This window comes from Pseudorasbora parva, chromosome 24 (genome assembly GCF_024679245.1).
Source record: "Pseudorasbora parva isolate DD20220531a chromosome 24, ASM2467924v1, whole genome shotgun sequence".
In the NCBI taxonomy this organism is placed as follows: domain Eukaryota; kingdom Metazoa; phylum Chordata; class Actinopteri; order Cypriniformes; family Gobionidae; genus Pseudorasbora; species Pseudorasbora parva.
The window spans coordinates 28,324,270-28,337,704 of NC_090195.1; the positions used below are offsets into that span (position 1 = coordinate 28,324,270).

Here is a 13,435-nt window from a genome sequence, read left to right on the forward strand (position 1 = left end):
GATATTAATATAGTACAGATGCAGATGGATGTCTCTGATTGTCATACACAGAACTCAGCATGCAGATCCTGAAACCTGCAGGCTTCATAGAAACCTCACACTACCCACTTCTGCTCCTCATGTGAGTAAATGCAATTTCTTGCAAACGTTTCTTCATTTCTTTACAGGCCCTATGCTTTTCTACACAACCACAAACTAACTTAATGTAAAACGTGTCAGTCTCCCAACAGTTTTTTTTCCCCAAAAACTTTTTAAAAAGTCAAAATCTATAATTATGCTTTCGATTATTATCATTATTTCTTATAACACCCAACCCCCCAGTCCCACTTATAATATTAGTCAAGGTTTCTTGCACCCAAACCTAATTTAGTTATTAATTTACCCGTTTTGTTTGTGCTGAAATATTTATTTATTTATGTAAATTACCTCTTTTATGATTGGCAAAAAAATAGTGACCAATATAAATAGCAATATTTGCCTATTTTTAGAATAGAACTGTGCCCAGTGGTTGGTTAGTTAAGGAAATTGATCAGTCCACCGAATGTAAGCTCCAAATTCTGGCAATAGCCTTGTCCGTTTTTTTTATGTTTTTTTGAGTAAAATGAATAAATTGATTAAAAAAATAATAATAAATAAAAAATATATATATATATATATATATATATATATATATATAAATATATATAAAATTAAATAAAATGTTTAAAATAGGTTTTTGGTGAATCAAAAATTCTATCAAATATTTTAGATAATGGTATTGTAATGGGTGGCTGTATAAAGCCTACAGTGATGAGGATAATCTAACAGAAACACTTTATTTATAATAATATTAATATTAATAATAATAATTATAATACTAATAATAATAATAATAATAATAATTAAAGCTGCTGTCCGTGACTTTTTTTGTGTTCAAGATTTACAAAAATTATATAATGAGAATGTACAATTTGTACATTTTCCAAACTGAGTTTTTGTCTTACCCTGAATCTTTATGTACACTTATAATAAGTATTTATATTGGGACAATTTCAGGCCAGACTGGTAGGTACCGCTGCGGAGGAGCACAGTCCCTGCGTGATCCGCCATAAACATAAACGGAGAGAAGTATCTCCGGCTGCAATGTTCTTCCGCAAGATGCATGCAGTTTCTTTTTTATTAACCGTAAGAGCGCAAAAAGTTACGGACTGCAGCTTAAATAATAACTCTCAGGATATATCACAGAAAAACACTACCACGTAAACTCAAACAAGACCGAACAATAAACTGAGGAAACTAAGAGTATTTAACAGAACTAAGAACAGGTGAGGAACTAATGAATAAGGTTGGAGTTTTAACGATTCCGATTCCAGTTGTGCATAGCGATTCCGATTCTTATAGATTCCAAATTTCGATTCTAACAAGGTAAAAAATGTAATAAATAAAAACTCACATATCATTCACATTTATCATTTTAAAATATTATTGCAAAACATTTTTGCTTAATATCATGAACAAAAATCAGTGTTTTAATATTTCTTCATAAATAAAATATACGTTACAAATATAATTACAAAAGTGATTCACTCAAGATCAGCAAGTGAATGGAAGAGGAGGAGCGAATGAGTGGAAGAGGACTCAGTATGAGAGGCGGCTTTCTGTGCGCACATTTTAGATGTGTGTCCAGCACAGACAACAGTGTGCGGGTCTTCTTGTTCTTCAATGGTTTAAAGTTATATTAAAATATAAAAAATAAGGCAAACGACAAGGCAGAAAAGGCAGACTGCCTCTCGGCAGACGACCTTGCGCAAGTCGACTTCCGCTAACTTGAGTAACCTGTGACCCGACGCATGATTTATTGATGAACGCGGAAGCACAGCAGACAGAGCAAAACAAAACACTGGTCACGAATTAGTCTAAAACAAGAATTTTAAAAGAGAAATGTCGGCGGACAGCCCTTAGTTTGTTGCCCAGCACTATTTGTTTTAAATATCAAGAGGCGTCAAATTTTACGCTACTCCTACATCCTACATCATCGCGTCACAAGTTACTCACAAGTTGCTTTTAGCGTAAGTCGACTTGCATACAGTCGTCTACAGGGAGCTAGATATTTTATGCTTTAAATATTTAAATATGGATATTTTCCCTTACAAAAACGCATCACTTTACTTTAGAAGGCCTATATTAACCCCCCCGGTGGTGCGTGGATTAGGGGAGAGCGGGGCACAACCTAATGCTTTTTGACTTTCTCTGTTTGTGTAAATACAGAGTATTTATTTTTTTTCCTACATTAATTGCACACGTCTAGTACAATTATGGGGTCTTGTTTCATTAATACAGTGTATATTTTTTTCTTGATTTGTGACAACATGCCCCATAGGTGGGGTACATTTAACATCACCAAATGAGAGCTAAAAAGTTACCTGATATAATCAAAAAATATCCAAGACAAATCAAAATATTTTGTCAATAAAACACAATTATTAATTTTTTCAAATATAAATAATGCCATCTTTTCATTATTAAAAATAAACGTTTGAGTTTGACAACAAACACACCTCAAAACACAGCTATTCAGGGGTGCGTTTCCCGTACAACGACGTAGCTCGCAGATTAACCACCATAGTACGATGCATCTTTGTGAAAACGAACGACCTAGTCACGACTGTTTCCCGAAACCATGGTACCTGTGTCGCAGATCCATAGTTCAAACTACGTTGGTATGAGCCGTCGTTTTTCTTCTTCTTCGATCTAATGGCTGACCGGAGACATGAGCACATACCGCCACCTACAGTAATTTGGTTTTATTTTATCTTTTCTTCGACTCGAATTAAGCTTTTGAAATGACGTTACGTAGGAGTCTTGTAATATTTAATGATTTGTTTGTTCTGCAATACATTATACACACACAGAGTTAAAAATTTGCTCTTTTCTGATCCCAATGTCAATAATTTCACAATTTCAGATAAATACTATTTCTTATGTAATATTGATAGGCTACTTAACCACAATTGAAAAAAGATGGGTTTTGAAAAACTGTGATGTACAGTTGTGGATTCCTTATTTTGCTCAATCTTTCCCATTTTTGTCTTCTTGCCATTCTGACGTGTTAATGAAAATGACACGAAAACCCCAATTTTCAATGCTTAAAATTGCAGTTCTTTTCAAGAAGGTTGTGGAATATAGTAAAGTCCAGCTATTTTCAAAGCTGAAAAATAGCATTACAAATGCTGAAAAAAAATAAAATCTGGCCAGAAATCACTTAAAAAATAAACGATGCTATGGATATGGATGCTATGGATATGGACAAAGCACAGACAAAGTTAGGAATAAGTGGAAGGACTTTGCAAGTGTGACAAAACAGAGGGCTGTGGCACGTAAGAGGGAAGCAAACAAGACTGATGGGGTATCAGTTCAGTTCTTCCTGTCCCTACAGAGGTAGACACAGTTTTGGCCATCCTGGGGCCTGTTGCAATGGAAGAATCCTTGGAGATATGGATTCATGTGCATCAACCAGGCCTTTGCCTTCAAAGGCCAGGCCTCCAACATCAGACCCTCTCCAGTCTGGCCCTTCAACATCAGTCTTCACATCTTCAGAGGGCAATAAGAAGAAACAATGATTTAAATTTAGTTGTTAGCTACACTGCATTATTATGCTGTTGGAAATGTATGGAGGTGATGGGTGATGGCCTAATGGGTGGGTGATAGAAGTACACATGACTCTTAAGTGTGGGCCACTTCTGCAGTTTGCAGGTTGCTGAAGAGGGTCATGGCTTTGGTTATAGCTGGCTGCTGGAGACATGTCCTCTTCGCCCATACGTCCTGTCACCTGTGCAGCATCCAGTCACCACTGCACTTTAAACCATTTGTTTAATGTGACATCATTTCGGTTAAATATTTGATTTCTTTGTCGATGTGTATTAAATTAACACTTAAAAACATTTTAAAAAAAAACTTTTTTAACATGCAGATATACATACTCTCTTTCTCTCTCCCTATATATATATATATATATATATATATATATATATATATATATATATATACACACACACACATATATACATATATATATATATATATATATGTATTTACACACAAACACATATGTAGAGAGTATTCTATATTCTAATTCTGTAAAAAAAATCACTCATTTATACATTTTTTTGTTACTTTAGGTACATTCATTTAAAATTTAAAATTAGTTTACTATTGAAATACTGTAATCTGAGTGTTAACATTTTATATAAGTGAAAACCTCTAACACACTGTTTTACAATATTGTTATGAGACATGTATTTTGGAATGTTTTTAAATTAAAATTAAACAAAGATAACCCACTTGACAGACTCACCGTTTCTTTGCACAAACGAAACAATAGCTGCGTTCTAATCGGCAAGATTAATGCTTTCAGAGGGCACTTCGAAGGGAGAATAATCCTGAAGGCCACGCTTCTATATAGTTTCAAACTGAATTTGTAATAATAATAAAAAGGCGATTTATGTGATAAACTTAAACCACAACTTTAAGTCTTTTAAACCACTCAAAGTGGATGGTGAAATCTTCTAAATCTTCTAGGGCACAGTGTCGATAACTCTGAATGGAACACAGCCCAGGTGCGGCGCAATCAATGACGTCGACACAGCAAAATAACGACGAACTATGACTCTAACCATAGGTGGAGAGCTGTCGTTCCAACGACACAAATTTGCGATGCAGTTTGCGAATGTTCTTTAGAACTATGGTTTCGGGAAACACTGAATCGTTGAACTACGTTGGTAACGACGCAACTTGCGACCATAGTTGGCTAACGATGCTTTTGGGAAACGCACCCCAGCATAGTTAAAAACATAATAATAATAATTAAGCATTTCTGGACATTGACTCACAGTCTTTATTCACATTTTTCTCATGGTTTCTCAATAGTATTCATAAAAGTATAGAATATAATAGTGTGGTTCTAATAGGGCTAATTGTTACGCAGTGTGACAACATGCCCCACCTGCACAACTGGGATTTAAACCGCAGCTTGTGTCTTCTGCTGGTAAGATCAGCATTAAAGGTGGGGTAAGTGCTATCTGGCAACCGTTGTTGTTATTTTAAATCACCAAAACAAACATACCCCTACCCCCAAAAGGGTCTTGGCCCTATGTTATATAGCTCCGCCCCCAATGAAAAAGTCACCCCTTCCATCACAAAAACACAAACCGTTCTCATGAACAACTTGATATTACACAAACACGACAGTCCAGCTAATGACATATTACAATTATGACAAGATTAGAGTTATAGCGATCACAAAAACACAAACCGTTCTCATGACAACTCAATAGTACACGAGCATTAGAGTCTAACTAATGAACATCTTACAATTATGACCGGATTAGAGTTATAGCGATCACAAAAACACAAACAGTTCTCATGACAACTTGATAGTAGCTACACAAGCACGCCAGTCCAACTAACAAACATATTACAATTATGACCGGATTAGAGTTATATAGATCATGAAAAGAGGAAACAAACATATTTTAGGAGTATAGTATTTTACTTGTCAGACACATTTTGTGAGCTGACACTTAAAACTGACAGTGAGGAGATTTAGATGCTCCATGTGGTGTGGAAATGAAGGGTCTTTATCATCGCTGAAGTGAGCCACAATATGATCGCAAATGGACTAACAAACGAACATGACACACGCGCATATTCAAGCAAAAGCCAGCATATATTAGTTCTCGGCTAATGCCCGTCGTGTGTTTTGAATAATGATGTGCACTGAGCACTCTTCTCACCATCAATAGTAGAGACGCCCCTTACTGCTGATTGGCTACAAGTTTGTTATTGGACTCAGCCCTAGTCCGTTTTGTAAAACAGTTTTGAAATAACACTTACCCCACCTTTCAAGAATGATCTCAACTGTTAAATAAAGATTAAAATTATATCAGATATGGCTTATTTTAAATAAACACAAATACAGAGATGTAAATTAACGCAAGTAAGTTATTTACTTTTGCTATGGTTAAATAAATGTTCAGTAATTTTGACCAAAACAAATCTCTATATAATGTTGATATGGCAATTAATACACTAAATTTTGTCATCCTGGCATGTGCGTAAAGTGTTAAACCATATGTGTTACAACTAACGCTATTTTTGGTTGTGCCCTGCTCTCAAGAATGGATAGATATGCCTTTAAAAAAAAAAAAAAAATCTAATTTACCATTCACTACCATTATAAAGCTTGGGAGAGGCACAGCATTTTTTAATATAACTCTGATTATATTTGTAATGCAAATAAAAAGTCATATACACCTAGGATGGCTTGAGGGTAAGTAAATCATGGGATAATTTTTATGTTTGGGTGAATCCCTTTAAGTATCCTATTCCAGAACTGGAATTGATTTTCGATTCCCAAAACTACTAATGAATAACCAGGCAAATCAGAACAGGGGAAAGAATGAAAACCAAACCAGAGTGAAAAAGTAAGTTATGTTATGTTATGGTTTTTAATTTTTATTTAATCTGAATAAAAAACAGATTATAGGCCAGTTTAGATCTGAATATGCCAATAAAATCAACAATGACCAACCACTTGCATGAAACATGACATGAATATATAAAGTGGCATTTAAATGTTAATAACAGTCTTTTTTTTCTTCTTGCTATTAAGTTTAAATAAATGGTTCGGGGAGGTCACTTTAAATCTTGAACTTTAGAGTTTGCCTCTAGTGCAGTGAGATCTATTATATCAGAGAGAAAATCCTGTTTTCCATGATATGAAAAAGCGTGTGCTGCAGGTCATCGTATTAACACAAACAGCAGTTCCTCTCCTGTTCTGTGTTCCTGCACTTCTCTTCAGGTCTCATCAAGAGTAAGAGTGTAACTCTGAAATGGACTAGAGTCGGTGCTATTAATCTTGTCTTTTCAGCCGTACACTTTCAGTCACTGTAATTACAGCACAAATGAGTTCACCTGCAGCCCGCCTTCAATTAACCCACCCTGCCGCTCACATCATACACACCGCAGCAGACAATCACCTGTGCTCTCAGAGCCACCAGTACAGTGACTGCATTAGGACTATAGTGAATATAGTCTCAAAACCCAGTCAGCTGCCTACCTCTCTTTGTAAAAAAAAAAGTACACTTTGGTATACTTTTAAAAAGAGTATTTATTACAAAATTATTATACCTTTAAATAAATATTTAAGTGCCAAGTAAATGTAATGCATTCTGACATTTACTCCTGGTTTCACAGACAAGGTTTGACATGTTTGAGCAGTTTTAATTGAAAGTAGCTTGCACTAGCATATCTTAAAATATCCCACTGGATTGTTTTGTCTAAAGATACAGACAAGTAATGTTTGTTCTATGGCACATGTATAAAAGCTTCTTAGAGGGGTGATGAATTGAGAAATCAACTTTCCCTTGAACCTTTGATATATAAAAAGTCATGGCAATATAAGAATATGGTATGTAATATAAGAATATGGTTGGTAAAAGAAAAGCTTTTATAGACACCAGGCCCAGCAAACGAGGCTCTCAAATCAATGATGTATTAGAAGGGTGAAGCGCCGCCTCTATGTGTACCAAGGCTGTCAAAATAGCTCAAAAATGCTCATTTTGTCGATGATGCGCAATACGTCAATAACAGGACAAATTAATACAAAGAGACATAACTACTTGTATAGGTTGTCGATTTAAGTTTATACATATCTGACAACGTATTACTTACACAAAAACAAGTAAATCAACTAATGGCCAAGGCCGCGGAGCGCAGACCTCTCTCTCTCTCTCTCTCTCTCCCTCACGCTCTCTGCGGATAACGGTTTAAATGAACAAACTTTGAAAGCTGATCAAGAGTTTTGTGCAAACAATTTAAGGTCGCAAGACTCTCGACTCTTGTCCCAAATACAGCAGGCTTCATTCAGTGATTGAAACAAATATTATTAATATGAATTGAAGTTTTACAGCATATTGAACGAGTGAGCTCTGCTGTGGTAAACATGGAACTTTACTTTGAGATGAAACGGTGAATAATCACACCAGTGAAAGCAGTGCATTTATCCTTTATTAATGCCATATCTCTTCAGTCAGTACAGTAGCCAACATTTGAGTAATGTTTCTGTTTAATGTTAAATAAAATGAGGTATGGTATGCTAACTGTATCTTACACAGCTTGCATATAACTTTATCTCACGGCTCAACAATTTTACCTCCTACCGAGCAAAATCCAACGTACTTCCAGACATGGCTTTTTAGATTTTGGAGGGTTAAAATCTCTTTCTCTGCTGTGGTCGAGTTGGGCTCTGCACTTTCTGCCATCTTCCCTGCAAGACGTGTCCACCTTCAGCAGTGACTCCTGTGACCTGTCCCTGAACCCCCATGCGCGCACGCGCTCACTCGCAAAGTAGACAGCCACGCCTCTACTACCGCAGCAGGGTGTTTTTCCGCCTTTTTTTTTAAATTTGAATATTAATTTTCATCTTCGAAATTCGTTTTTTAAAAACTATTCGAATATATATTCGAATTTAGAATATTCGTTGACAGCCCTAATGTGTACACTGCTTTTGTAGCCCTGCCCACCAACTTGTGCAGCTAAACTGATTGTGTTGCCGATTAATAAACACGGCGATAGCAAGATAATCATTTGTAAACAAGACACGGGTCAACACTGGATTGGCAGACATATTGAGATTAAAACACAATGCTATTTCTTCTATATTGGATCCGACGGGAATGGTGCAACACACTAATGTGAGTAAAAAAAAAATTTAATATATGTAATAGCATTGCATTGTTAGAGATCGTTTTGATTATGTTTACTTGTCTAACTGAACACACCTTAGCATGCTGTCACAGGCTGGAGAATCCTTTATTTGTTAGTTCATTTCGATTCGGGATCAATTCGGGATTCGCAAAGCCCAACGTCCCGGGGCTATGTGCTTTCCAGTCGGGCTACCAAAATGGAAGCCCTTCGGCAGGCCTATGAATCTCAAGTTGTGAAATAACATTAATTTCTTGATCTGTGTTGTTCACTCTCTAGACTTGATATTTGAAGTGTGCGCATGCATGTGTGTGTGTGTGTGTGGTTTGCGCTTATCCACCGATCGGACAGGCCAAGTAATACAAAAATAAATATATCACGGGTGGATGAGAGTTAAATCATTGTGTTTGTTTGATAAATATGTTTTGAGAGCCCTGTCAGAGAATTATTCCGGTTGCCGCTTTTAAAACAAACCCTTCCGCGAACTGACAAGGGAGTTGAAGCTCATTAAATATGCAAATATTCTCCAATCCTAGCCGTGTGTGTTTACTCCATTGCGACACACCCATCAAAACCAAAACGTTCAGGAGAGAGCCTCAAAACCAAAATAGCCAATAACTTATTAGTTATGGTTTTTTTACTTTTTTCATGTAAAAACCACACAAACATCATAAGTTGACCTCAGACAACCAATAAAAAATGTAAAAAGCCAGTTCATTACACCTTTAAATGTCCTAATTGAACTAAGACCTAATCCTGGCCTAATCTAAACCCTGTCTGTGAAACCGGCACATATTAAATGCAATTGAATGTGTTCTAGTTTAAATATATATTAAATGCAATTAGCTGAACTTTATGCTGCGTTGGCAGCATATAGCGAATAGTGTCAAATCCGCACCTATCTCGTCTAGTTGGATGCTTGATCGTTTCGAATACACTATAAAGCAAACTTTTGAAGTGAAATAGACGTGTGTTCAAGGCACTCTAGTAGCTGCTCCTGGATTACGGGTGCTTTCAGCGGTAGTTCCGCCTTTCCCGTGGCCAAATTCAGACTAGCCAAGGTCGACTCTGGAGAACGAACTTTCGAGGACGGGAAGGTACAAGTCCAGTGATTTTGCTAATGGAACAGCAGCGTTCTTGATAGCGTCACTCAGCTTGCTCTCACTTCTGAATGTATATTTTAGGCTACAATAAAACGAAATATGTCATAAAACACCACTCTGCCTCTTTTCATTTTCATTAAAGCAAATATTAAACATATTATAGCCACACGAACGTGCTTCAGGCAACGCATACCTTGATTATCAATAACAATTTGTTATAATATATCTATAACAAATTAAATATTAAACACAACTGTACCTCTTTTCTTACATTTAAAACAAAATATTAAACACATTAATATGTGGTTCAGACAATAGGTGTACATATATATGATTATCACTGTAATAAAATAAAATATGACAAAACAACCCAGTGTCTTTTTGTTAAATGTTAGTTTATGTGTGATCAATATAGCCATTAGCTTATGACGTTCACATGACAGCAGCATGCAGGCTCCTGACTGGTTAACGCAGAGCAAACAGACACCAAAGCTAAGATTTTTCAACTTGAAACTTTTATTTACTGGAATATGCAAAGTCTTGCAAGAAGGTGCTATTATTGCCAGAAATGTTGTCTAGGTAGGCAGCTCACTAAATTGATACATCTGTTAAGTTCTTTTCTTAAGAAAACCTTTTTTTTCTGTCTCTCTCAGAGATGGGACTCCAGGCAGTCAGTCGGTCTCAGAGCAGTTCCACATTGACTGGGCGTCAGTGCTGGTCAGCAGTTTTGGGGTGGTTGCAGTGCGCTTTGACGGTCGTGGAAGTGGCTTCCAGGGGACTAACTTACTCCATAAGGTGCAGCGCAGGCTGGGAATGTTCGAAGAGAAAGACCAGCTGGATGTCCTCAGGTAGTTGAGCAGCCATCTGCTCCCAATACACAGTGAACATCCATCAGTGCCAACAGAAAGCTGCACAAACGTGCCGCATCTCTTTAACCGCACGGCAGATCTACAGATGTACACCATGGCCTGATTTAAAAACTCAGTGATATAATTGACACCGATTCAGTATGTGAGAAGGTCCAACAAGTGGCAGACCATTTAACATTTTGTCTTTGTGTCTGGCAGTGCTATGATGCAGGAGCCGTACATTGACAAGACTAGAATTGGAGCTTTTGGGCAGGTAAATACATATTGCATTTTACTGTTTTTATCTGTCCAGACAGGAAACCCTGTCACATGTATTACACAGACATTTATTTGCCTCTTTCATATATATTTACATGCATACAGAAAGTACATTATCTGTTCCAAACCCTAGTAAACTGCTTCGCTGTCTTTTAACTGAAAGAGAATTGAATGGGCCTTTTTACTGATCAGAAAGCTGATTCATTTACACTTGGCCACATAAATGCGACATCTCTGGTGGGCCATGTGATGATGCATGTTGCAGTAACGGTGTCATATCTGACTACTGGAAGCCAGTATAACATGCTCTCACACGTTTATTTTTTATCATTTTGTGAGGAGAAATGTACATGTGGCTTCAACAACCAGATGCATTTATACTAGGGCTGTCAAAATGAACACGTTAATAACACGTTAAAGCAAATTCATTTTAACTGCACTAATTAACTCGCGATTAATGCAGCACGCATTTTCTGATTGATCCGTGGCCTAGCAAGTATTTGGAGAAATTGAGATAAGCCATAGACGTAAAGGATGCCGCAGCAAACATTAATAGGGAAAGAAAAGGGATAACATTAATATTACTATACATACATAAATTAAAGTACATGTGTTTTATTGAACATTACAATCAGCTAAAATTAATATGCAGGTTACTTTTCTGATCAAGAGCGCTGCCAAGTCCGTTTTTCTCACACTGTTCGTGTGAATCGCGGGACAGTTTGGCACACACACACATTAATTAGAATCTTTTGAACTATCAAAAATACATTTTGGTCCAAATATGGCAAAACTATGACTTTGTCTTCTCTTCCCTGTTTGTTTTCAATCCTCAAATAAAGATTCAAACGGTTATAAATCAGCGTATTGATTCATGATTCGGATCGCCGATGTCACGTGATTTCAGCAGTTTGGCAGTTTGACACGTGATCCGAATCATGAATCAATACGCTTATTCATGAACGTTTGAATTGTATCATCTTCAGTCCACAGCCCATGAAAACTTTACCAATCAACTGACACAACCATTTTTGACCCTGTTCCCTCATGTAATGTCACATAACCTATATCAGGAGAAGCGAATGATCTTGTGTTGTAAATCCAGCAGGCTTCGACTCCTTGTCAGTGTTGAAAACATGTAAAGGCGGCGCCCCGCCCACTGCTCGTGATAACTTACAGATCTATAAACACGTGAACTAGGCGGTTACCGAATCAGAACACAGCTGGGCCAGCTAACCAATCTGAGCCCATTGCGTGTTTTTGAAGGACTGGCTTCATAGAACCCGGTAACCATCAGACCGTTTTTACAAGGAGGTTTTTAGAGAGCAGTGTAGAATAAAGGTAAATTATATGAAAAATAATGCTTTTTTTTTTTTTTAAATGAAGCATGAACACGTTACAGTGTACCCCACAAACACAACCAAGCCTTCGAAATAATGTGCTTTACCACCTCTTTAATTAAATCCTTACGTCTTCAAATGCGTTTTGGAGGACATTAACACCTGGTCTTTTCACAATGGGATAGCATTTTGTTGCCCTTGTTTTGGAACAGCCGTCACATCAAGAATGATATCTACGTAGGCGGCTCACTAGGTTTAGGAACAGAGCTTCACTGTCAGTGACCATTGAGGGTTCACTTAAAAGTGTGACTCATCCAACAGAAGTTCTGATGACGAGAGAGTCTACAGAGCTTGCCTGACTTTCAGCATGTTGCATAAACTCTTCCTCTCTCACTAAGTTCGCTCCTGAAGAAAAGCAGAATAAATTGGTTTCATGCAGTGAGAAGAACTTAATTGAGACCATCTACATTTCTTTTTGCCCATGCCTATTTCTTCCCTCAAAAGATTGTAGTTTTTCACAGGATTAATTAATGCATGTTCAAAGGCTGACTTTAATGAGCACAGACAGTTTTAGGAACTTCTGTAACTAGTAATAAGAGTGCTATATCTGAGGTCTTGAGTTGAGTGTTTTGTATTTCAGGTGTATGGAGGTTACGTCACCAGCCTTCTGCTCAGTTCTGAGGAATCCATGCTCAAGTGTGCTGCAGTGCTCTCACCCATCACAGACTTTGCGCTATATGGTAGGGTGTGTGTGTGTGTGTGTGTATGCCCTTGTTTATATTACATTGTGGGGACCAAATGTCTGAATGTATATATAATATCTATAATGTATAAATCATACAGGATGAGTTTTTTGAGAAAGTAAAAATGCAGAAGGTTTCCTTTGATGGGTAGGTTTAGGGGCAGGGGCAGTGGGGGATAGAAAATATGGTTTGTACGGTATAAAAACTATTACGTCTATGGAGAATCCCCACAAAGATAGTGAACCAGACGTGCTTGCACCTGCGTGTGTGTGTGTGTGTGTGTGTGTGTGTGTGTGTGTGTGTGTGTGTGTGTGTGTGTGTGTGTGTGTGTGTGTGTGTGTGTGTGTGTGTGTGTGTGTGTGTGTGTGTGTGTGTGTGTG

The 13,435-nt window shown here is 37.2% G+C and overlaps 1 protein-coding gene across 4 annotated transcripts in view; it reads left to right on the forward strand.

Annotated features, from left to right (window-relative positions):
* dpp6a (dipeptidyl-peptidase 6a) overlaps positions 1–13,435 on the forward strand; it is a 673,440-nt gene that overhangs the window by 626,839 nt on the left and 33,166 nt on the right. For all 4 annotated transcript variants that reach the window (XM_067435535.1, XM_067435538.1, XM_067435537.1 and 1 more), the window contains 4 exons: positions 52–121; positions 10,499–10,693; positions 10,913–10,967; positions 12,953–13,052. In XM_067435535.1, the coding sequence (XP_067291636.1) occupies positions 52–121; positions 10,499–10,693; positions 10,913–10,967; positions 12,953–13,052 (420 nt within the window). The remainder of the gene's footprint in view (positions 1–51; positions 122–10,498; positions 10,694–10,912; positions 10,968–12,952; positions 13,053–13,435) is intronic.